Here is a 22,135-nt window from a genome sequence, read left to right as displayed (position 1 = left end):
CGTCACTTGGTTCGGGAGGGGGGAAGGGCAGAGACAAGGGATTTCTTTGATGGACAAGGCTTCCCCCTGCAAGGCATTGCAGGGAGATGGTGCCTCCTGTTCTGAAGAAGTAGGGCTATGCTGTGTGTCACTGGCTTGGGTTGGAGGGACATCGTGGGGATGGGGCACTTAACAATGGAAAGACCTGAATGTCCAGTAACTTGGTGTAATTTGCCCTCTTGTTTTCTCCTGTCTCTTTCTCTTTTCCGTCTGGGACTTCCTGATTCCTGTGTCCAGTCTACTTTTTTACTTGAGAATGTGCCACCCCTTCCCTGTTCTCCATTGCCATCCACACTCATGTCCTCTCCCCTCTGTTTGCTCTCTCAACACACGTCCCCACCCACCGTCCTCCATTCCAGCCCAGGCTTCTCCATCACCCATTCCTCCTTTTGCGTTGCGTTCATTTGCACTCTGTCCCTCGACAGTAGAAATGCTGCTCGTGGTGCAATCTAAGTCACTACCTGAAGAGCAACAGCTGGCGCCTCCTCCCCACGCGCTTCTTCTGTACTCTCAAGTTCCCCCAAAGCCCCAGAGAGTTGGAGGCCACGGGAAGGGGCAGGGAGGGGAGTAGCTGAGGCGAAGTACCCGAAGTACCCGTGAAGCTGCCCAGACTTGGGAGGAGAAGAGTATCGGTGCCCATGATGTCTCCTAGAAAACCTGGTTACTGGCAGGGGCTAGAGAGAGACTGGGAAGATGGCAGCTCACTCAGTGCTGCCTGGTCATGTGGAGCCTTCCCTCCTGAGCCAGGCCTGGAGAGGGTCCTGGCGGTGGACCAAAGTCCAACTTGGTTTCAGTGCAGCACGCTTTTCGAAAGTAAAACTTGCTTTTTGTAGTTATTTCTAATCTGTTCGTCCAGGATTTTCTATGTCTTTGGGGATCTTACAACTTTACTTTGTTCTCCAGAGGCCTGGAGAACACTTATGGATTGTGAAAATAGCAGGACTTGTTTCCATCCTAGAAGCAGTCCCATGTGCTTCTAACTGGAAGGAGCTTTCTCTTCTTTACATTTTCTACAGCATTCCGTATGAGGGCACCAAATAAATTCATCTAGCCAGTAGTTTTATCTAGCCAAATAATTTCACCTAGCTCCCAGTTAATTGTTGGCATAAAGAGAGAGATTGCCTATTAGTTATAGAGAAACAGTGAGTCAAGTGCTTGATTTGAAAGTAACAAGCTCAGAGGAAGCCACTCCTTGCCCTCGTTAAAGAGGGTCCCGTTCCTCTCTTCCTGTTGATGAAGGGGTGTGAGGGTGTTAGAAGTGTGAGATCTTTGGATACCCATGGAATCTCTTCCTCCACACCACCCGTGCCCTTGCCAAAGACAGGGATGAGGCAAGAGGTCCCTCCTGAGGCCCTGCTGATCCTCAGGATGCAGAGAAGTCGTGTAGACCCACCAGCCCCACCTTGCGGGGAGGCGTGCCAGCCTGTGACAGGTGTCGTTGTGTATTGCTGTGCTGTCACGGCGCCTTCTCCTTGAGAACCGCCTGTCTGTTCTTCCTGTAGTATGTTCCCCTTCGAACCACCCTTACCTGTCTGAATTCTACTTTGCCTCCTTTCTCTTCCTCCTCTTTGCATGGTTTATGTGTATAGACAGTGGAACCTGAGGATGGGATCTGCTCAGCCTATCTTCAGGGCAATTGCTGAGCTTCAGGATGGGTTATTAATGTGGGATAAACCCAGGTGCAAGGGGAGGAGGACAGGCTGGGAACAGAGTGGGGAATACCCATAGCCCTTTATTCCTTCCTCCCTCAGTCCACGAACAGGAAGAGGGTGAGGCCATGCTGGGCAGGGTCTGGATGCCCACTTTCCATGCAGCAGCATTTCATTGCACAAAACCATCCTTCCTTTCCCTTCGCCCTTGTTTCCCATATTCCCTTCGTCCTGCCCCAGGGCAGGACTGAAGAGCTGGAAGAAAGCAGTCAGTACCCTCCCAACGGCCCCCCTCGAAGGTCTCCACTCTCCTCTGGGCTCCTCCTTGCCTAATGCAGGGGGTCACCGCTGGAGAAGAACCACCACTGTCCTCGATGTGTCCCAAGCCTGGAGCAAATCGTTCCTCTTGGCTCTCCCAGCCCTATTACAGAAATCATTCCTGGGTTTCTGTCCCTCCGAGGCTCACCAGGTGTAGTTGGCTTTGTTCTTTGGGGGTATTAGCCCTTCTACTTTCTTTCTCACCCACCCTGTACCCTCTTCTGTGTGTCTTTGCTATCCCCCTTCCCTCCCACCACTCATGTGCATGAGCAAATGTGCAACTAAACCCTGGGACTTTGCAGTCAAATGAAGCTGAGCTTCCCACATCCCCTTCTTCGGTTTGCCATGAGACGATGTGGGGTTTCCACTGTGTGTCTGTCATCACCTCTTTGTCTTTTTTTCCTAACCCTGATCTCATACTTGTATAGAGTAATAACAACAGTTGTACTTCCACCAAAGGCATGTGGCATATTTACCAATTTCATGTATTCTGAACAAAGGCAAAAAATACAAATTCCTACCACTAAACTGGCTTGGTTGTTGTTTGGGTGGGAGTAGTTGGGGGGTTTGGGGGGAAGGGTGTCGTTTCTTTCTCGTAGTCTCATGTCACTTCAGGTCAGCTGGGCTGGCTTACATGTGCTGCACGGTCTTCCTGGAGATGGGAGGTCTGTGCGTCAGCACAGGAAGTGGTCTCCCAGCGTTCAGCCTGAAGCAGCCCAACTCTTGTAGGTGCTGGTGAGAGGAAGTGAGGACAGGAAGTTGCGTGGGCATCTCACACTAGCAAACAAGCGCAGGTTCCCTCAGGCCTCTTCTATCTGCCTCCTGTGCTCCTTCCTAGGTCCTTGGCCTGCTTGTCCTGTCCCAGAGGATGTGCCCAGATAAGGCTGTCAGTGAACACCTCCTTACCCCCTTTTCCCCATCATCCTCACACACAGTTTTGGTATGCTGAGTTCCACTGTATTGACCAGGCACATTTTAGAAATGAATAAAAGGAGGAATCTCTCCCTTGCAGCCGAGGGAGTGAGGCATTTGCAGGTATCCAGAAACTCCCAGCAGTTATCCGAAGGAGCAGAACCCTAATTGCAGCAGAGATGCAACTGAGATGGAGCCCGGGGGTGCCTCTGAGGGCCTTTGTTCCCTACCTTAAACACTTTGCAAGTTAGAGCCGCTAGGCTTGGGGACAGGGCTCAGTTGGGACCAGTGTGGAGGAAGACAGGAAAGAGGAAATGCTTGGTCACAGCAGACACAAGGGGCTTTTATTTTGACAGAGCCGAGTTTGGGAGGGGTAGCCCAGCCCCAGCCCGTGCCTCATTGTCCCTCACTTGTTCCTTCTCCATTTCTTCCAGCTTTGTTTTCCTACCACCACACCACCAACCTGGCTCTTTAGTCTTAACCTCCATCTGGACATTCTGCCTTCTTCTTGTCCCCTCACTTCTTCCTGTTCTCCGCCTTGGTGCATGAGCCCAGGGTGCACAGTGAAGGAAGGCAGAGGCCTATGCAGAGCCAGGCCCAGTGACCCGTGAGCTGGTACCACCTTCATGCCTTTTTAGCTCTGCGACTTGACTTAGAGTCCTTCTGGGAGCACATGACTGCTCTTTCTTTCTACTCTGAGGCAGGAGAGTGGCTACCCAGAGTGCCTTAGAGTCTTGACAGACCTTAGGGAGGTAGCTAGGAGAAAACAAGAGGGAACACGACTGGTTTCATTTTCATTTAGGGCAAACTCAAAAGCAGGAGGCTGTGATGGGTGGGTGGCTGGAGCTTGGGGCATCTGGACTTCCACCCTGGTCTGGGTGGGGAGGTGGTTAGAGTGGGTGAGGTGGGCCAGGTCCAGAGCCAAGGGCAACCAGGGTCTTACCTTGGCGTCTCTGAAGCCCCAGGAACAACAGTGCAAGAAGGAAGAGGCTGCTGGCAACGATGACTCCCAAGGCTGTTCTCTGCTCTGTAGGTGAGAACAACATGGGCGGGGATTATCGTGTGCAGGAATCATGAGCTGTGCCCTCACCTGCAGTGTCCACCCCAGGGAGGAGGAGCTAAGGAGTGTGTGTGTGAGTCCCTGGTTGAGGAGCCTGGAACAAGGCACCCAGCAGCATTTGTACTTATTCATAAGGTTGCTGGATACTCGTGGGTTACTCCACACAGAATTCTCTACCTCTTCTCACCTAAGGACGAGTTTTTAAAAATTGCTTTGCAAGTGAGATTTAGGTTGGTTTATTTGTTAAGAGTTAACTTGCCTGGACACAGTGGCTCATGCCTGTAATCCCAGAAATTTGGGAGGCTGAGATGGGTGGATGGCTTGAGCTCAGGAGTTCAAGACCAGCCTTGGCAACATGGTGAAACCCTGTCTCTACCAAAAATACAAAAAATTAGCTGGGCGTGTTGGTGTGCGCCTGTGGTCCCAGCTACTCGGGAGGCTGAGGTGGGAGGATCACGAGCCTGGGAGGCAGAGGTTGCAGTGAGTCGAGATTGTGCCACTGCACTCGAGCCTGGGCGACAGAGTGAAACCCTATCTCAAAACAAAATAAAACAAAGCAAAACAAAATAAAAACAACCTGTAACTGGGATTTTGTAAATAGTTGGGGAATGATGTGAGCTGAGGTGAAACCTCAGTTTTGGGGAAGTTCACAGTCTAATGAGCGACCAAATGCCCAGTGCTCCTGGATGTTTCCATTTTGAGTTGCGGGTTCTTTCCTGTCCCTTTCCTGTTTAAAACCTTTCAACAGGCAGGGTGCGGTGGCTCATGCCTGCAATCCCAGCACTTTGGGAAGCCGAGGCGGACAGATCATTTGAGGTCAGGAGATCGAGACCAGCCTGGCCATCATGGTGAAACCCCATCTCTACTAAAAACACAAAATTAGCCAGGCTTGGTGGTGCATGCCTGTAATCCCATCTACTTGGGAGGCTGAGGCAGGAGGATGGCCTTGAACCCAGGATGTGGAGGTTGCAGTGAGCTGAGATCGTACCACTGCACTCCAGCCTGGGGAACAGAGCAACATTCTGTATCAAATAAATAAAATGAAATAAATAAATAAATAAATAAATAAATAAATAAATAAAACCTTTCAACAGCATGCTATGGCTCTCAGGAATTTCCATCTTGAAGGCCTAGTGAGATCTACAGGGTTTAATTAAGCCCGTAAGGGGAATCCGGTTGCCTGTTTTTCACATTCTCTCTTTACCATTGATTGATAGGTGACCTTGGGCAAATTCATTGACATCTGCAAGTGCCAGTTTACTCACCTGTAAAATGGGAGTCATAATCCATAAAATCATACATTTAAGTGTTTTCTACAGTGCTTGATTCATGTAAATGCTCAATAAATAGAATTACCTCCGAATCTTCAGAGCCACTTTCCCTTTTTCCCATATACCCTAGGCTTTAGCTGTGCTGAGTTACTTGCAATTCTCCAAAGTTTCTTTAGGCTGTTGTATGATTTGGCTTTCATATACGCTATTGTTTCTATCTTGAGTTTCCCTTCCCTCTAAGCTAGTTAACTTGGCTCAAATGTCATCTTCTCTGCCTACTTAGTCTTGTCTCTGTCACTGGACTGATCTCCTGGAGGGCATGATGAGGAATTACTCATCTGGGATCTCCAGCCTTAAGCACATTGCCTGGCCCCCTGGAGGCTGGAGTATAATGAAGTCTCAGGGGATGTGTGGTAGAAGCTGTGGCAGCTGCCACCTTGGGAAAGACAACCAGGAGCTGAGGCAGCAGCATGAAGCCAGGGCTGTGAACAAAGTGGATGGGCAGCAGAACAAGGCCATAGATGAGCTGGGGCAGGAGAGCCATGAGCCCTAGTGTGGAGGTGGGGAAAGGGAGGACACTCCCAGTACCTGGTGGGACAACCTGGGTGCTGGCCCCAAGGGGCTCGTCCAGAGAGATGTGGGTGACCTGGCAGGTGTAAGTGGCACCTGCAGAGCCAGGTTCTGCGATGAGAGAGGAGGAGATGCTGTAGGTGCCTGCCACGCTTTGCCTGAGGCTGGAAAAGGAGGCACCAGAGACTTGGACTGGGGATCCGCCCAGCTCCTGTCGGGTCCACGTCACTGCCACATCCAGAGGATAATAGCCAGCAATGTCACAGATGAGGGTGGGCAGCAGAGCTTCGTTTGCCAAGCTCAGTCGTACTTTGGGGGAAGCTGGAGAAAGAATGAGGAATAAGATTACACATGGATCTAACTGGGGACAGCGGAAGAGCCTGAGGCCTTTTCTTCCTGCCAGGATGAGAGTAGATTGTGGAGGCTAAAGTGTCCCTTGGTGGTGTACCAAGGCGAGGGTGTGTGCAGGGCCCACCTGGATGCAGGCCGTAAGTGGGGGCGGGGGGGGGTTACATTTTCCAGAAAAGTGATAGTTGTAAAGCCAACTAAAGGTTGGCTGGCTTCTTACCGTCATTCTAAGCCAGATATATATATTTTTAAGATGATGTCTTGCTCTGTTGCCCAGGCTGGAGTGCAGTGGCATCTCAGCTCACTGCAACCTCTGCCTCCTGGGTTCAAGCAATTCGTCTGCCTCAGCCTCCTGAGTAGCTGGGACTACAGGCGTGCACCACCACGCCTGGCTATTTTTTGTATTTTTAGTAGAGATGGAGTTTCACCATATTGACCAGGCTGGTGTCAAACTCCTGACCTCGTGATCTGCCTGCCTTGGCCTCCCAAAGTGCTGGGATTATAGGCGTGAGCCACCGCGCCCAGCCTCTACGCCAGAGATTTTAAAGGATAGCAGTGATAATGGTCAGAACCGCTTCCACTGCCCTGCCTTGGTTTGCTGCTGCTGCCATTCAGGATGTGGTCCAAAAGGACTGGGGTGATGGAGACAGCCGGCCACAGCAGGGCAGCAGGATCCTGGACTGGAAATCTCTTGGTGGAATTATCCTGGAGTCCAGCGGGACTCCTTATCTGATGCCATCTGTGCTTCCGCGGTGAAGATGGCATGTAAGTGGTGGGACTGAAGCCTGCTTCTCAGGAAAGCACTCTTGCATTTGGGTCCCAGTCTGAAAACGCTCCCAGTGGACATGTTATATCCCCTTCCCTGGGATAACCATGTCCTGGCCTCACCTTGGATGTTGAGCTGGATGATCTGCTGAGTTCGGTACAGAGAGGTGGTGATCTGACAAACGTAGGTCCCCTCGTCCTGTATAGTGAGGCTGGGCAGGGTGAGGGAGGCATCCCTGGCCATGCCCAGCTGCTCAGGCTCCAGTGTAGCGCCCTTCCGCACAGCCTGCCCCTGCCCTGTGGTCCAGCTGTACACCAGCTGACCCCTGCCCTTGTGCTGCAGCCGCCACTCCACACTGATGAGGTCCAAGCCTGGTGCCATGGAGAAGCCACAGTCCAAGGAGGCTGAGGACCCCAGCAGGAAGGTCAGGGATTGGGTCTGTGTCGTCACCTGGAACTCCACTGTGAAGAGGAAAACAGGGGTGATTTGTGGGCTACTTCCTCCTTGAGGTCACCTGATCTCCAAGCTGTGGGCATGTTGTGTGGCATACACCTGCCTCTTCTTCCGTGCCTGACAGGCCAGATGAGCTTATTTTCCATCACACGGAACCACAAAGAAATGGGGCTCTGGAAAGGCAGCATGGTGCGCATGATGGCCATCACCATTTTGGGATCACTTACCCTAGGATAATTTAGTGAAAGCTATAGATCTCTCACCAGGAAAAATACACATACAAAATTAAGAGTTACCATCAATCTTCAGGTAAGTACTACTAGAGTAGCAGAAAAAGCTCTGAAACCCTGGTGTTCCACTTACTGGCTCTGTGACCTTTGACAAGTCACTTGGTGTTACCAAGCTCACCTACTTAAGCAAGGATGCTGTGAAGACTAGGAACAAGAGTTTAAAAAGCACGCGGTGGCTGGGCGCGGTGGCTCACGCCTGTAATCCCAGCACTTTGGGAGGCCAAGGTGGGTGGATCACCTGAGGTCAGGAGTTTGAGACCAGCCTGGCCAACATGGTAAAACCCTGTCTCTACTAAAAATACAAAAATTAGCCGGGCATCATGGCAGGTGCCTGTAATTTCAGCTACTCAAGAGGCTGAGGCAGGAGAATTGCTTGAATCTGGGAGGTGGAGGTTGCAGTGAGCCGAGATTGCACCATTGCATTCCAGCCTGGGTGACAAGAGTGAAACTCCATCTCAAAAAAATGTAAAAAAAAAAAAAAGTATGAGTTATTAGGAAGCTGAGGTGGGTGGATCACCTAAGGCCAGGAGTTCCAGAACAACCTTACCAACATAGAGAAACACCGTATCTACTAATAATACAAAAATTAGCTGGGTGTGGTGGCACATGCATGTAATCCCAGCTACTTGGGCGGCTCAGGCAGGAGAATCACTTGAACCCAGGAGGTGGAGGTTGCGGTGAGCCAAGATCGAGCCATTGCACTCCTGCCTGGGCAATAAGCGAAACTCCATCTCGATTAAAAAAAAAAAAAAAACATGTGGTAGTAGTATCTGTGCCAAACATGCTTAACCTAAATCCAGTCATGAGGAAAACAATCAGACAAATCTAAATGGTGGGATACTCTACAAGACCACTAGCCTGGACCCTTCAAAAATGTCAATTCTGTGAAAGATGTTCTAGATTAAAATAGGGAACAGCACAACTAAATGCACTGCATGATTCTTGTTTGAATTGTGTACTTAGAAAAAGAAAGCAGTAAAAAAACATATTGGGACAAGTGGAGAAATTTGAATTTGGAGACATTTAATTATTATTATTATTAATTTTTTTTTTTTTTTTTTTTTTTTTTTTTTGAGACGGAGTCTCGCTCTGTCACCCGGGCTGGAGTGCAGTGGCCGGATCTCAGCTCACTGCAAGCTCCGCCTCCTGGGTTTACGCCATTCTCCTGCCTCAGCCTCCCGAGTAGCTGGGACTACAGGTGCCCGCCACCTCGCCCAGCTAGTTTTTTGTATTTTTTTAGTAGAGACGGGGTTTCCCCATGTTAGCCAGGATGGTCTCGATCTCCTGACCTCGTGATCCGCCCGCCTCGGCCTCCCAAAGTGCTGGGATTACAGGCTTGAGCCACCGCGCCCGGCCTTTAATTATTTTTTTAAGAGAAGGGTCTCAGGCTGGGCACAGTGGCTCACGCCTGTAATCCCAACACTTTGGAAGGCCGAGGTGGGTGGATCACCTGAGATTAGGAGTTCAAGACCAGCCTGGCCAATATGGTGAAACCCATCTCTACTAAAAATACAAAAATTAGCTGGTGTAGTGGTGTGCGTCTGTAATCCTAGCTACTTGGGAGACTGAGGCACAAGAATCACTTGAACCTGGGAGGCAGAGGTTGCAGTGAGCCGAGATCGCGCCACTGCACTCCAGCCTGGGAGACAGAATGAGACTCTGTTAAAAAAAAAAAAAAAAGAGAGAGAGAGAGAGAGAGACAGGATCTCGCTATGTTGCCCAGGCAGGACTCAAACTCCTGGGCTCAAGCAATTGTCCTGCCTCAGCCTCCTGAGTAGCTGGACTACAGGTGTGCATCACCATGCCCTGAACTTTATAGTTGAGACTATCATTGTATCAATTAAAAAGTATCTAAAAGGATGAAGATCCGTGGCATACTAGGCAGTGGTGTCGGGGGATAGGGACAGTCTGCCCTGGCAGGGAGGAGTATTTTATCACTGATAATATTCAGAATTGTCAATGTCAGGAGATGGTGAGACTATAAAGCCATCTGACTTTTAGCCAATTTTATTATTGTTCTGAAATATTTTACACTCTGCACTCCCTTATTGCCTGCACCATGGGTAGACTACTCCCCCACTTTGGTTTGTTTCTGACATGATGGTTTTGTAACTATGAAGGATTACGTCCTTGTCCTTCGCTGTAAACTAATACATGCTATGGATGGGAGCATTTGGGGTTCAAGTGTTGCCTTCTGCAACTTACTCTCAGTTCAGAGGAAAATACACACATACACATATACACACACGGGGAGTCAGGGGGAGAGAGAATGTGGCAAATTGGTGACAATTGGTGGATCTAGGTGTAGGATATGTAGGTGTTCATTATATTATAATTTCACCTTTTTTTGTAGGTTTGGAATAAAAAGAGAAATATCTACCCATGCCAGGAGTGTGGTAGACACTGGACAGCTGCGAGGACCTTTTCTTTCTAATGTGGCAGATGAGATTTAGGTTGGACCACAGAGAGGTTAGAGTGTTTTAGGGTTTTCCAAGGATAGGAGGGTTGCCCCCTAATTTTCTCTGGACTTGGTTGTCTCTTCTTGGAGACACAAAGAAGCGGGGCACAGAGTCTTGGATTAATGGGCTCTGGGGAACCCTGTCATCATGTTGTCAATTTGTTGTGCCCTCGAGGATGTGCGGAGCTGGAGAGGGCAAGTACTGGGTTTACTAATAAGATAATGAACAAACGATGCATCCCTGAGCTTTACCCCTAAAGCACCAGACCAGGCTAGCCTTTCACTGGGAGAAAACCGGGTTTTGGCTCAATAAGACTACAGTGGACAGCACCCATGAGCAGAATAGCATCATGTGTCTTATTTCCTCATGGCAGCCCAGTGAGATGAGAATGATCTCCATTTTGGAAATAACACACAGGTTGTCTGTGTGCTTGGACCTTCAGGTAGGGGCTTCGAAGCATTCTCTTGTGGACTCAGGGTTTTTTTTTGTTTGTTTTGTTTTTTGAGATGGAGTCTCGCTCAGCTGCCCAGGCTGGAGTGCAGTGGTGCAATCATGGCTCACTGCAACCACCGTCTCCCAGGTTCAAGTGATTCTCCCATTTCAGTCTCCTAAGTAGCTGGGATTACAGGCACCTGCCATCATGCCCGGCTAATTTTTGTATTTTAATAGAGAGGAGGTTTCACCATGTTGGCCAGGCTGGTCTTGAACTCCTGACCTCAGGTGATCCACCTGCCTCGGCCTCCCAAAGTGCTAGGATTACAGGTGTGAGCCACCGCACCCGGCCTGACTCAGGGGTTTTTAGGAAGAAAGGACCAAGGCCTAGGGATGCCCTGAGGTGACCAATGTGGATGGAGGTGGATTTGTTCCCTTCCTTCTCCTTCTGTCCCCCATATCTTACCACTTTAGAAAAGCAAAACTTTATATGACTTGCTTTTCATTTTCTTTCTTTCTTTCTTCCTTTTTTTTGAGATGGAGTTTCCCTCTTGTTGCCCAGGTTGAAGTGCTATGGCACGATCTTGGCTCACTGCAACCTTGGCATTCTGGGTTCAAGCAATTCTCCTGCCTCAGCCTCCCCAGTAGCTGGGATTACAGGCACCCGCCACCCTGCCCGGCTAATTTTGGTATTAGTAGAGACAAGGTTTCACCATGTTGGCCAGGCCGGTCTTGAACTCCTAACCTTAGGTGATCCACTGGCCTCGGTATCCCAAAGTTCTGGGATTACAGGCATGAACCACCACGCCTGGCCTTGCTTTTCATTTCCTTACCTGCAGTTCGCACAGTCCCCTGGGGGCTCAGGGGCAAGTTCAGCGTCGGATGCCAGAAAGCATCATTCTTGGCATCTATGGGAGTCTTCATCACCATGGAGATGCTAGGTCCTCCTCCGGAGACCTGCACGTTGGCCATGAAGCAAGCTGCTGTCTCCACAGTGGTCTCTCTCGTCTGGAGAAAGTAGTGGGAGATCTCACAGGTCACCTCCTTCCCGCTGCAGTCAGCATGGAGCAAGGCCTCCGCCTGGGGAATCTGGACCAGGTCCACTGGGGAGAAGCGGGGCACACACGGAGGGCAAATTGGGGTGAGAACACCAGGGCCAATGGGAGGCAGTATGTGTGGCTGTAATCCGGACCTGGGCTGTCCTGGTGGAGGGAGCCCGGGAGGACCAAGGACACAGGTGGAAGGATTTTACCTGAGGCCTCGAAGATATCAGTTGGGTCATCTTGGGCCAGCGTGCCCCCTTGGAAGTCGGTGAAGTCCTCCAGGGAGCCATCGTCCAGCACTGGCACCTGCTTTAGCACGAGGGAGGCCCTCGCCCTGTCCTCACTGCTGGCGAGAGCTCCACGGTGCCCGCCGTCCTTCGCCAGGAAGCAGTCTAGGACCACGTCCACTGCCCGCCACTGTGTTTCTGCTGTGTGGGGCTCTGCAGACAAAGGCTGGGGTGAGCACCCCCTTCCCCAGAAAGCTACTCCACACTTGCTTCCTGCCCCCACCCCCAAACTGTGGAGTCAGCAAAGGGTAAAAGTTGCCCTCCAAGATCCTAGCTGTCTCTGTGTCCCTCTATTCTCCTGTCGTCCCCCAAACCAGTTTTCTGGAGAGCACCTGCTAGTCCAGGCAAATACTTCTTGGTGTGGGTTAAAGTCCTGGATTTGCCTTGCTTAGAGGAGTTTATACTTGCATTTCCAACTGTTGAATGAAAGACTATCTTTTCAGTCAAAGGAATTCTCAGAAAAAAAGCAAGTGCCACCGCAGAGAGAGGAGGCTGGGCGGTTGCTGTTGCTGGGGCACTGACAGCCTGCATTACTTTCTCCCATATCGGGTAGTCTTCCCCTCCCCCGCCTTCAAGGTCACCTTCCAAGTGATTTCCTCGCCTGGGGAGTCCTCTCCTCTTCTAAAGTGTCAGCTCCCAGGCCAGTGCCTTCTCCGTAGGACAGTGGCTCCCGACACAGCCACACAGGCAGCCCCTCTTTAGCGTTTTCCCTGTGGAGTCCCCACCCTCCCTCCACACACACTATTGGTTCCTTCTTTTGCCAGCCACTGAGCCTTCCCCCTGTTGGGCTTAGAAGGCGATTCGGTCAACCTCGGCCCCTTTTCTCTTCTGGAATCTCGGGGAGGGTGGCACCCTGGGGCTTCAGTAGCTCTCCTCCCAGCCAGCTCTCCCCAATTCCCAGACTCACTGGGTTCTGCTGCTCCAGATAGAGCCAGGCAGAACAGCAGGCACCAGCTCTCCTCTGTGCCCATGGAGGCTCCTTGCCCACCACCCTTCTCCGCAGTCCTACGCTGCTTGCGAGGCCTGGCGGGAGAAGGGGGGCTCTCCAAGCACCCCTGGCCAGCCAGAAGCCTTTGGATTTCTTCTGTTCCCGCTGCTGTGGATTTTTCTTTCACTTTCACTTGGAGCAAGGTGGCAGCCCGCGTCTCTGTGTGAAGCCCTCTGCAGCAGCTGCCAGAGCCCTGCTTACTGTTCCCCTTTCTCTCCACCCACCTTACCCAGAAATCCCCAGGTGATTTCAAGACCTGACTTCTGCACCCTTTTGCTCCCCTCCTGTCCCGAGAAAGTGGAGATATAACTGGGAAAAGGGGATCTGAAATCAGACACAGGATCCGCAGTAGCCTGGGGACCTTTCTCAGCCCCACCCTTGAGCAGGCCCCAACGTAACCGGCTGAGAAACCTCCTCTGCCAGATCCTGACCTGAGCCAGGAGGCGGCCAGGAGCCTGGGTTTGGGGACTGGAATTTCAGAGAGGAAGCTGGAGAGCTGCGGGGTGGTCGTCTGGCACTTTATTTTGTCTGTCTTGTAGCATATGGGTCTTTCGCAGCAGGAAGTGTGTTTTACAACCAGAGCCCCGCCCTCCTGCAGCGCAGGCGCAGCTGGCTGGGCTCCTGCTTCCCACTCTCCACCTCATCCGTGTTTGTCCTGGTCCCTGGCAGTCTCGAAAAGGCACTCTGTCACGTGTACACAGGAAAGGGCCCTGACAAGAGGATGGGACTGCAGTGGTGGCTGCCAGGTCTCATTCTCCCTAGGATGGCCTGCGGGGTGGGGTGGAGGCCAGGGCTGTAGTGCAGCTCCCGCAGGTGCTGGCTCACGGGGAGGAGGCAGGCTCCGGTTTTCGGTAATCCTCTTGGATGGGGATGGTGCTGCCTTCCTCCTCCCTGGGGCAGCTGTAAGGACAAGGTTCTGCAGGCTCCATGGGACTTTCTCCTTTGTCTGCAGAAGGAGATCTGATGAGTCTTGGCCAGCAGTGGGGGCCGGGGGAGACGGGAGAAGGAGATGGGCAGAGGCAGGTGTGCTTGGGGGAGGGGTGTCAGGAGCACCCAGCTAAGGGGAGAGAAGGGCTAGGACCAAGGCTGGTGAAGTGGAACTGGTGGGTTTCAGTGAGATTCCAGGCGTGGGCAGTGGGGCTGAGCTGTTGGGGTGTGGTGCAAGGGCAGGACCGGAGACCTGTATTCTGTCTCTTACTTGATCTATATTTCCTTTGTTGATGGAGGAACAGGGTTCCGGCCAGGGTGAAAACAAGAAACATTCCGGAGAAGATCACAAGGATACGAATAAAATCTGAGCTGCACAGGGATCTTTGGGCTGTGATAGGAGGGGACACACAGGGGTTAGGGGAGGGTCTAGCCCTTGGCTCCCTCAGCCCAGCCCTCCTGTCACCTTGTCTGTCCCCTTTCCCCCATCTTCTCTCCCACCCCCCACCGTTAGCCAACTCCTCTGCTAAGTGGTGGACTCTGCTTTTTCCCCTCCTCTTATCCCTACTCCAAGGAGCTTTCTGTCTGGCTTCCCTCCTGGCCCCTCCTGTGTGCATTCTCTCTAGCAGTGGGGATTAAGGAGAAAACTCACGTGGCCAGTGGGTAGAGAGAGTCCGGGCAGGCAGGTGCCTGAAGTCAGCCAGAGTCTGCATGTGCCCTGCTGTTCTGGCCTCCAGCATCTCTGGAAAAACAGAGACAGAATGAGTAGCAGCAGGGAACCCCGTAGGGCACATCTAAAGGCCTGAGAGGCGCTCAATGGGATGAGAAGGCAGAAACAGGCTGACCTTATCCAGGGGTAGGAGTGGGGAGTGCTGGTTGGGGTGTCACCCCTACCCCATGTGATGGCACAGAGAGTTGCCTGGAACTTACCATTGACATAAGGTAAGTGGGTGGGCTGAGAGTGTGGGCCCAGGGCCTGAGATGGCCAAGTGGTCAGCGAAGGGTTTGGAGGAGGATCACACTCAGTACACTCCTTGTCCCTGCACTGCCAGCCATTGCGACAGGCACACACAGCGTTGGCAGTGATGGTGCAGTTGCGAATGAGAAGACCTGGGGAAAGAGGAGGACCAGAGAGCATAGGACACTCAGACCTGTGGAGACCTTCAAGGTCCACTTGCTTCATTCCCCAGCCCCCATCCCAGGCCCACCTCTAGGGACGTGCTTCCCTTTCCATTCCCACCCCTGCAAAGGCCTCCCCTTGGCTCACTGTCCCCCAGTGCCTTTGCCATTATTATTGTTATTAAAGAATAAAGTTAGACCTTTCAGAAGGAAGATTCGTGGGTTCAGACATAGGAGCCATGAAAAGTAGAAAGAGCTTATATAACTTTCTCTTGTACTCTCTGACACTTTTTTTTATTTTTATTTATTTATTTTTTTTGAGATGGAGTCTCGCGCTTGTTGCCCAGGCTGGAGTGCAGTGGTGTGACCTCGGCTCACTGCAACCTCCACCTCCTGGGTTCAAGCCATTCTCCTGCCTCAGCCTCCCAAGTAGCTGGGATTACAGGCACGTGTCACCACACCCAGGTAATTTTTTGTATTTTTAGTAGCAACAGGGTTTCACAGTATTGGCCAGGCTGGTCTTAAACTCCTGACCTCAGGTGATGCACTAGCCTCAGCCTCCCAAAGTGCTGGGATTATAGGCGTAAGCCACTGTGCTCGGCCCCAATACTTTAATAACTTTTAATTGAAGTATAATATACACACAGAGAGGCACGCAATAGTGTAAAGCTTAAGAATTTGTACAAATCTGGCTTACAGGCATAACCAGCACCAGATCAAGAAACAGAAAATAGCTGGGTGAAGCAGGGAATTGCTTGAACCCGGGAGGTGGAAGTTGCAGTGAGCGGAGATCGCACCACTGCACTCCAGCCTGGGCAACAGAGTGAAACTCCGTCTCAAAAAAAAAAAAAAAAAAGAAAAGAAAGAAAGAAAATAGCCAGGTGCAGTGGCTCATGCCTGTAATCCCAGCACTTTGGGAGGTCGAGGTGGGTGGATTGTTTGAGCTTAGGAGTTTAAGACCAGCCTGGCCAACATGGTGAAACCCCATCTCTACAAAAAATAGAAAAATTAGCTGGGCGTGGTGGCACACACCTGTAGGCCCAGCTACTGGGGAGGCTGAGGTGGGAGGATTGCTTGAGCCCAGGAGGCAGAGGTTGCAGTGAGCTGAGATCATGATACTGTGCTCCAGCCTGGGTGACAGAGTGAGATCCTGTCTCAAACACCACCAACAATAAAGTATGTTAGGAATTTCCAGGGGCTGGGGATGGGGATGGGGGTGGTTGGGGGGTAGAAATGGGGAGTAATTGCTAAGGGGTATGGGTTTCTTTGGGGTGATGAAAATGTTATAGAATTAGATAGTGTTGATGGCTGCACAACCTGTGAATACAGTAAAATAAATAAATAATAAATAGATAGTTACTTGATTACAGTTGCTAAGCATTTTTTTTGTTTGTTTGACGGAGTGTTGCTTTGTCACCTGGGCTGGAGTGCAGTGGCACGATCTTGGCTCATTGCAAACTCCGCCTCCTGAGTTCAAGTGATTTTCCTGCCTCAGCCTCCCCTAGTAGCTGGGATTACAGGTACGTGCCACCACGCCTGGCTAATTTTTTGTATTTTTAGTAGAGACGGGGTTTCACTGTGTTAGCTAGGATGTTCTCAATCTCCTCACCTCGTGATCCACCCACCTTGGCCTCCCAAAGTGCTGGGATTATAGGCGTGAGAATTTGCCTTTAAAATATACATTTTGCGGCCGGGCACGGTGGCTCAAGCCTGTAATCCCAGCACTTTGGGAGGCTGAGATGGGCGGATCACGAGGTCAGGAGATCGAGACCATCCTGGCTAACACGGTGAAACCCCGTCTCTACTAAGAAATACAAAAAATAGCCGGGCGAGGTGGCAGCGCCTGTAGTCCCAGCTACTCGGGAGGCTGAGGCCGGAGAATGGCGTGAACTCGGGAGGCGGAGCTTGCAGTGAGCTGAGATCCAGCCACTGCACTCCAGCCTGGGCTACAGAGCGAGACTCTGTCTCAAAAAAAAAAAAAAATATATATATATATATATACATTTTGCTCAAGTGTAGGGGTCTGATGTTGGGTAGTTGGCTGTTAATCAGTTATCCCGGGAGTGGGGGTGGTAGGGCACTAGCTGGGCTGGGCTGGGCTTGCTGGCAACTGGGTTGAGAGGAGGGTGATTCAGAGGAAGGCAGTGACACCCAGATGTGGGACAGGCTGCAAGGAAGCCTGGTGGGCCTTAGGGCAGATGCTTGTGGGGACTCGGGGAGTCCTAGGAGCCCTGACAGGTGGAAGAGGGGTGCAGAAAGGGAGGATTTCAAAGGGAGGATGTCAAAGGTCATAACCAAACCTAACAATTTTCTTCTACTTATGCCTTTTGTCAGGACTAGGAGAGGGACAAATTCCTTCTTGGCATCCTTATGGCCCTGTGACCTCCTAATGAATGCTGACTCTGAGTTGCTACTAGAATTTGGTTTCCTTGTGGCTTCCTAGGAATTATGAGCCACGTTGGATAAGAACCTGCAAGGGAAGAATGAGGAAGCCTGGGACAGAGCACTGGTGGTAGGGAGGAGTGATGACAAGAGTCTCCGCTAAAAGGGAAATGGAAGGGTTAAAGAAGGGGCTGGGGAGGGTTAAGACAATGAGGTGCTATTGTTTCAGTGGGGAATATCTGGAGACCTGGGAGTTCTATTTAGCAGGTACAACCTGGGCTCAAAATTCCAGGCTGACTTCAGGCATGTCTTCATCTCACAGATGCCAGCACTAAGGCCCAGAGAGGGCCAAACTCATTCAGCCTGCCCATCTTCTCACCCCTGGCTGCAATCCCCTGGGGTCCTGTTGCAGCCAGGTGCCGCTGTGGTACTTTGGGATCTATTGGCTGAGCTCCCAGAGAAGGGTCATGGATTGGGCTAGTCTGGAACAAGTGAAGGGACTGAAGATGGGCTCAGTATGGAGCAAAGACCTTCAGGAAGGATCTGCAGAGTGAGTAGGGAGGTTTTGACTGGAAAAATTCCAACCCTGCAGGGGCCGCTGCCAAGAGGAAAGCATCTACTACAGGTACATTTTTAAGTTAAGTAGACTGAAGAATATTTCTTGTGTATTAAAGAAGTTCCTCTTTGGTTGATTTGCAATGGAAAAGCTTTTATTTTCTTTTTTCTTTTTTGGAAACAGGGTCTCACTCTGCTCACTCTGTCACCCAAGCTGGAGTGCAGTGGTACAGTCACGGCTCACTGCAGCCTCCACTTCCTGGGCTCGCATGATCTTCTCACTTCAGCCTTCTGAGTAGCTGGGACTACAGGTTCGCGCCACCACGCTCGGCTAACTTTTTGTATTTTTAGTAGAGACAGGGTTTTGCCATGTTGCCCAGGCTGTTCTTGAACTCCTGGGCTCAAGGGATCGCCTGCCTTGGCCTCCTAAAGTGCTGGGATTACAAGTGTGAGCCATTGCATCGGCTTTTCTTGTATGTGTGTGACAAAGGGTTTTGCTCTGTTACCCAGGCTGGAGTACAGTGGTTGATCAGCCTGGACCTCCTGGGCTCAAGTGATCTTCCCACCTCGGCCTCCCAAGCAGCTGGGACTACAGGTGCACTACCACAACCAGCCAATTTTTTTAGAGACAAGGTCTTTCTGTGTTGCCCAGCTGGTCTCGAACTCCTGGGCTCAAGTCTCTACAAAAAATACAAATATCCTTCTGCCTTGGCCTCCCAAGTGCTGGGATTATAGGCATGAGCCACCACATCCAGCCTTGGTTTTTGTTTTTGTTTTTACAGAACCAGTCTCTGTAGTCACACCTGTAATCCTGGCACTTTGAGAGGCTGAGACAAGAAGATTGCTTGAGCCCAGGAGTTCAAGGCTGTGGAGAGCTATGATTGCACCACTGCACTCCAGCCTGGGTGACAGAGCTAGACCTTGTCTTTTTTTTTTTTTTTTTTTTTTTTTTTTTCTGAGACGGAGTCTCGCTCTGCCGCCCAGGCTGGAGTGCAGTGGCCGGATCTCAGCTCACTGCAAGCTCCGCCTCCCGGGTTCACGCCATTCTCCGGCCTCAGCCTCCCGAGTAGCTGGGACTACAGGCGCCCGCCACCTCGCCCGGCTAGTTTTTTGTATTTCTTAATAGAGACGGGGTTTCACCGTGTTAGCCAGGATGGTTTCGATCTCCTGACCTCGTGATCCGCCCGTCTCGGCCTCCCAAAGTGCTGGGATTACAGGCTTGAGCCACCGCGCCCGGCCGACCTTGTCTTTAAACAAAACAAAACCAAGTACCAACAGACCCAGTGACACCAAACACATTTTGCAAGTAGGTAGTTTAATAGTTACAGTTACCTAGTTCTAAAAAGTGTCTTGCTAGAGAACATTTGTTCAAAGGGGCCACTTTAAAGCCTGCTATTCTAGTGTATACTGGCTGTAGTTTCTGAAATTGTAGCAAAGATGGAGAAATAATAACAGCATTCATAAGCACAACTGCAGATATTATACTTCTTAGTTTAAAAAAATCTTTTTTTTTTGAACTATAAAATAAAAACACAGGCCACATACATACTCATTTTCTCAAATTGGCTTTTGTGCAAAAAAAGTTGTTACCTATTGGGTTATTTTGTTATCTCCTTAGAAAGATGTATTCCAAATTCCCCATGGCCAACCTACACATGTGGACTCTGGGAACACAGCCAGTTTATTGGTTGGGCGTTACTTGCCTGAAATCTGGGGTCATAGAGCCACTTCTCTCATTTTATTGTCTTGATCCTATCCATAGACCCATTCTCACCAATCCCTCAAATTCTATTTATCCCTTTCCCTGAAATACTAGATTTCTGCCCACATTAATTCATGCCCCACCTAGGGTACCCCATTTCCCAGCATTGGCTCCACTTGCTGTGAGCCTTGAAGAAGGCTGAAGCTTTGAACCCCTCATCCTCCTTGCACTCTCAAACCCATCACCAGCCTTGCTCCCCCAAATGCTTGTCCAGTGTCCCCACCTATACCCTTGCCCACCTCACCAGAGTTACAGTGCCGACAGCTCTCACAGTGAGGCCGGGTGTGGTGGTCTGGAGAGAAGGAGACCCCTGGTATGCAAGGATGACACTGGGCAGCCTTTCTGTGCTGGTCACAGTCCTTCACAAGGAATGTTCCTGGGAGGAGAGGGTAAGGAATCAAGGCTTGAGAAGGGCTAGTTCTCTGCCCCCTGGAAGGTGGTGCCTCCCCACAGCTGCAGGATTTCCCTCTTTGCTTGAGCTCAGTGTCACCCTGTGCCTATTTACTGTATCAACCCCAGTCCTCTCTCTTTCACCACTCACCTGGCCCTTGCCAAGGCCCCCTCTTACCTGGCTCACACATCTGGCAGCACAGTTTTCCCTGAGCCCAGTAGTGCCTCTCTGGGCAGCTCTTGGGGGCTGGAGTAGCTGAGAGCCCCACCAGGGTCCCCAGAAAGCACAGCCACCAGGGATGTGGCCGTGCCATGGTTCCTGCCCAGGGAGCGCCTTTCTGTGCCCGGTTGCTGACGCTGGCCTCTGGAGTTAGCACCTCCAAGCTGGGCGCTGCTGTCTGTTCTTTGCACCCCCTGGGCAGCGGCTGCTTTAGGTGGTAAGCCAGCCTTTGACGGCAGAAGCTCTATTGTGGCTGGTTTTTTTTTTTTCTCACAGCAGCAACCTCCACCCCCTTCCCCTTCCGTGTGCTGGGGAGAGTATTAAAGAGCAAACTGTCAGACCTGCTGCTCTTCAAACATGCCTCCTCCAACACACGAGCCTCCCTTGGTTTCCACCTCTCCTGCTCATGAAGCATGTAGCCCACTGACTCCTGCTTCTTTTACAAAAAGGTGATGGACACACAGTCTCCCACTCCTCCTCTCCATGTGCACTTGTGCACAAAGGTGCCCACATTATCCCCCCACACCCCGCCCGTCCACAGTTTACCAATGAATTCGCGTGTCTCCTGTCTCCCATACCTGCATCCCTCCTTTCACAGACAACAGCTGAAAGAAGGAACGAGAGCCAGAATTGAGCACAGGTCCACAAGCTCTTATCTGAAACTTTGCGGGTCAGATAAGTATTGAAATTCAGAATTTTTCAGGTTTATGCAGAAACTAGCACCACAAAACACCCTCGGGGAGTTGGGGTAGCCTCATAATCAAACGCAACATTTCTGCAGCAAAACTATTGAATATTTACACCGACTGGGAGGAAGCTTAAATAGCCTTGTCTCAATTGAGGTCTGGTTTGATGGCCAAACGAGTTGGCTACAGAATGCTCAGAACTGCAAGCAAGGGGCGTAGAGCTGCCTCTCTCCTGTCACTGTTGCAGATCACCTATGCTCTCCTTTAATCCTCACGTCAGCCTCTGATGTGGGTGCCACCTCCTGCCCGCATGGCCTTCCCTCTCAGACCCTTGCTCACTCCTCACCTTTGTGCCATCTTTATCCTCCCCTTCCCACCTCTGGCTGTGTCAGTCACTGGTGTCCTGGATCACCTGGGGCGTCTTCTCTCCCAGCCTTGGGCACTCAGGATTAAAGGTAGCTTCCTACGGAGGTCATCTCTTTTTTATTTTCCCAGTTCTTCCAGCAAGACTGATCTCGGGATATCGGAAACAGCTAGACTTTTCCCTCTTTGAGTCATGGGGGCACACATGGGTCAGCAACCTCCTCCACTCTTTCCTCGGCAACCGAGACGCGGAGCGGCTTATTTCCCCAGGAAGTTTTTCATGCAGGGGCTTTGCCGTTGTTTCCACACCGCTCATAAATGTCACACTGCTGTGGTCACACCTGTCAGATCTGTTCTCTGTCTCACTCTGTAGTTTCCTTTCTCTTCATTTTCTCCATTCTCTTGTCTTTTCCCAGGCCCCTCTGCAGCTCTTCATGGGGGTCCACTCAAGTCGGAAGCCACATCTGGGTGTGATTCAGAGAGCTGTTTATGCAAAACCAGCCTTTTCACCATCAGGCAGGGCACCTGAATTCCCAGCACAGAGTGCTGTGGCCCTGAGGACTTTTCTGTCACCCGCCATTTCCAGGTTGTGGTAAATGTCTTCACCGCAGGCATGGGGCAGTGGGGTGGCTAGCTGACAGCAGGCCCTGGAGGATGGACGAGACCCTCAGAAGAATCATGAGGAACTGGGGACCTTTAGGAAGAGACTTGTCAAGCGGGGACTCGGAGTTCGCCGAGCCTAGCAACGAACTCGACTGGGAACTGCTCACTTGCCTAAGGCCTCTGTCCTCTGGACCAAAGTCCATCGCCTCTCTTCTACATACCGCTTCTCCAGGGGGTCAGAGC

General features: G+C 51.2%; 3 protein-coding genes across 10 annotated transcripts in view; 1 reads left to right on the top strand and 2 right to left on the bottom strand.

Moving 5' to 3' along the window:
• Positions 1-21,943, top strand: part of VAMP1 (vesicle associated membrane protein 1) — a 28,751-nt gene extending 6,808 nt beyond the window's left edge. Inside the window, exon 5 of one of the 2 annotated variants that reach the window (XM_065523638.2) lies at positions 21,706-21,943. In XM_065523638.2, coding sequence (XP_065379710.1) covers positions 21,706-21,818 — 113 coding nt within the window. In that variant the 3' untranslated portion in view covers positions 21,819-21,943. Of the gene's footprint in view, positions 1-276; positions 2,535-21,705 lie in introns of those variants that run through there. The other variant, XM_005569903.4, reaches the window with a different exon arrangement.
• TAPBPL (TAP binding protein like) lies at positions 2,452-13,429 on the bottom strand. 5 transcript variants are annotated; one of them, XM_074006167.1, is made up of 7 exons: positions 13,317-13,429; positions 11,820-12,050; positions 11,401-11,670; positions 7,056-7,394; positions 5,838-6,140; positions 3,862-3,945; positions 2,452-3,674 (listed from the first exon to the last, which is right to left on the bottom strand). In XM_074006167.1, exons 3-7 carry the CDS (start codon positions 11,537-11,539, stop codon positions 3,631-3,633), a joined length of 909 nt encoding a protein of 302 aa, XP_073862268.1. In that variant the 5' UTR covers positions 11,540-11,670; positions 11,820-12,050; positions 13,317-13,429; the 3' UTR covers positions 2,452-3,630. The 5 variants fall into 5 exon arrangements, with proteins under 5 accessions (XP_073862268.1, XP_073862267.1, XP_073862266.1 ...); XM_074006166.1 differs by having other exon boundaries at positions 2,452-2,738; XM_074006165.1 differs by lacking the exon at positions 13,317-13,429 and adding an exon at positions 12,479-13,060 and having other exon boundaries at positions 2,452-2,738.
• On the bottom strand, positions 13,390-21,761 carry CD27 (CD27 molecule). Of its 3 annotated transcripts, none has more exons than XM_065523635.2 (7): positions 21,273-21,761; positions 20,787-20,845; positions 19,875-20,006; positions 14,743-14,922; positions 14,465-14,554; positions 14,084-14,203; positions 13,390-13,831 (listed from the first exon to the last, which is right to left on the bottom strand). In XM_065523635.2, the coding sequence occupies exons 5-7, from the start codon at positions 14,550-14,552 to the stop codon at positions 13,707-13,709; spliced, it is 333 nt and encodes a 110-aa protein (XP_065379707.1). In that variant the 5' UTR covers positions 14,553-14,554; positions 14,743-14,922; positions 19,875-20,006; positions 20,787-20,845; positions 21,273-21,761; the 3' UTR covers positions 13,390-13,706. The 3 variants fall into 3 exon arrangements, with proteins under 3 accessions (XP_065379707.1, XP_065379709.1, XP_005569963.2); XM_065523637.2 differs by lacking the exons at positions 20,787-20,845; positions 21,273-21,761 and adding exons at positions 19,201-19,288; positions 20,199-20,474 and having other exon boundaries at positions 19,870-20,006; XM_005569906.5 differs by lacking the exons at positions 20,787-20,845; positions 21,273-21,761 and adding an exon at positions 20,199-20,474.
• Positions 21,944-22,135: the final 192 nt, after the last annotated feature.

This window comes from Macaca fascicularis, chromosome 11 (assembly GCF_037993035.2).
Source record: "Macaca fascicularis isolate 582-1 chromosome 11, T2T-MFA8v1.1".
NCBI lineage: Eukaryota > Metazoa > Chordata > Mammalia > Primates > Cercopithecidae > Macaca > Macaca fascicularis.
The sequence above is the reverse complement of the archived record's forward strand: the minus strand, read 5'-3'. Positions and strand labels throughout refer to the sequence as shown.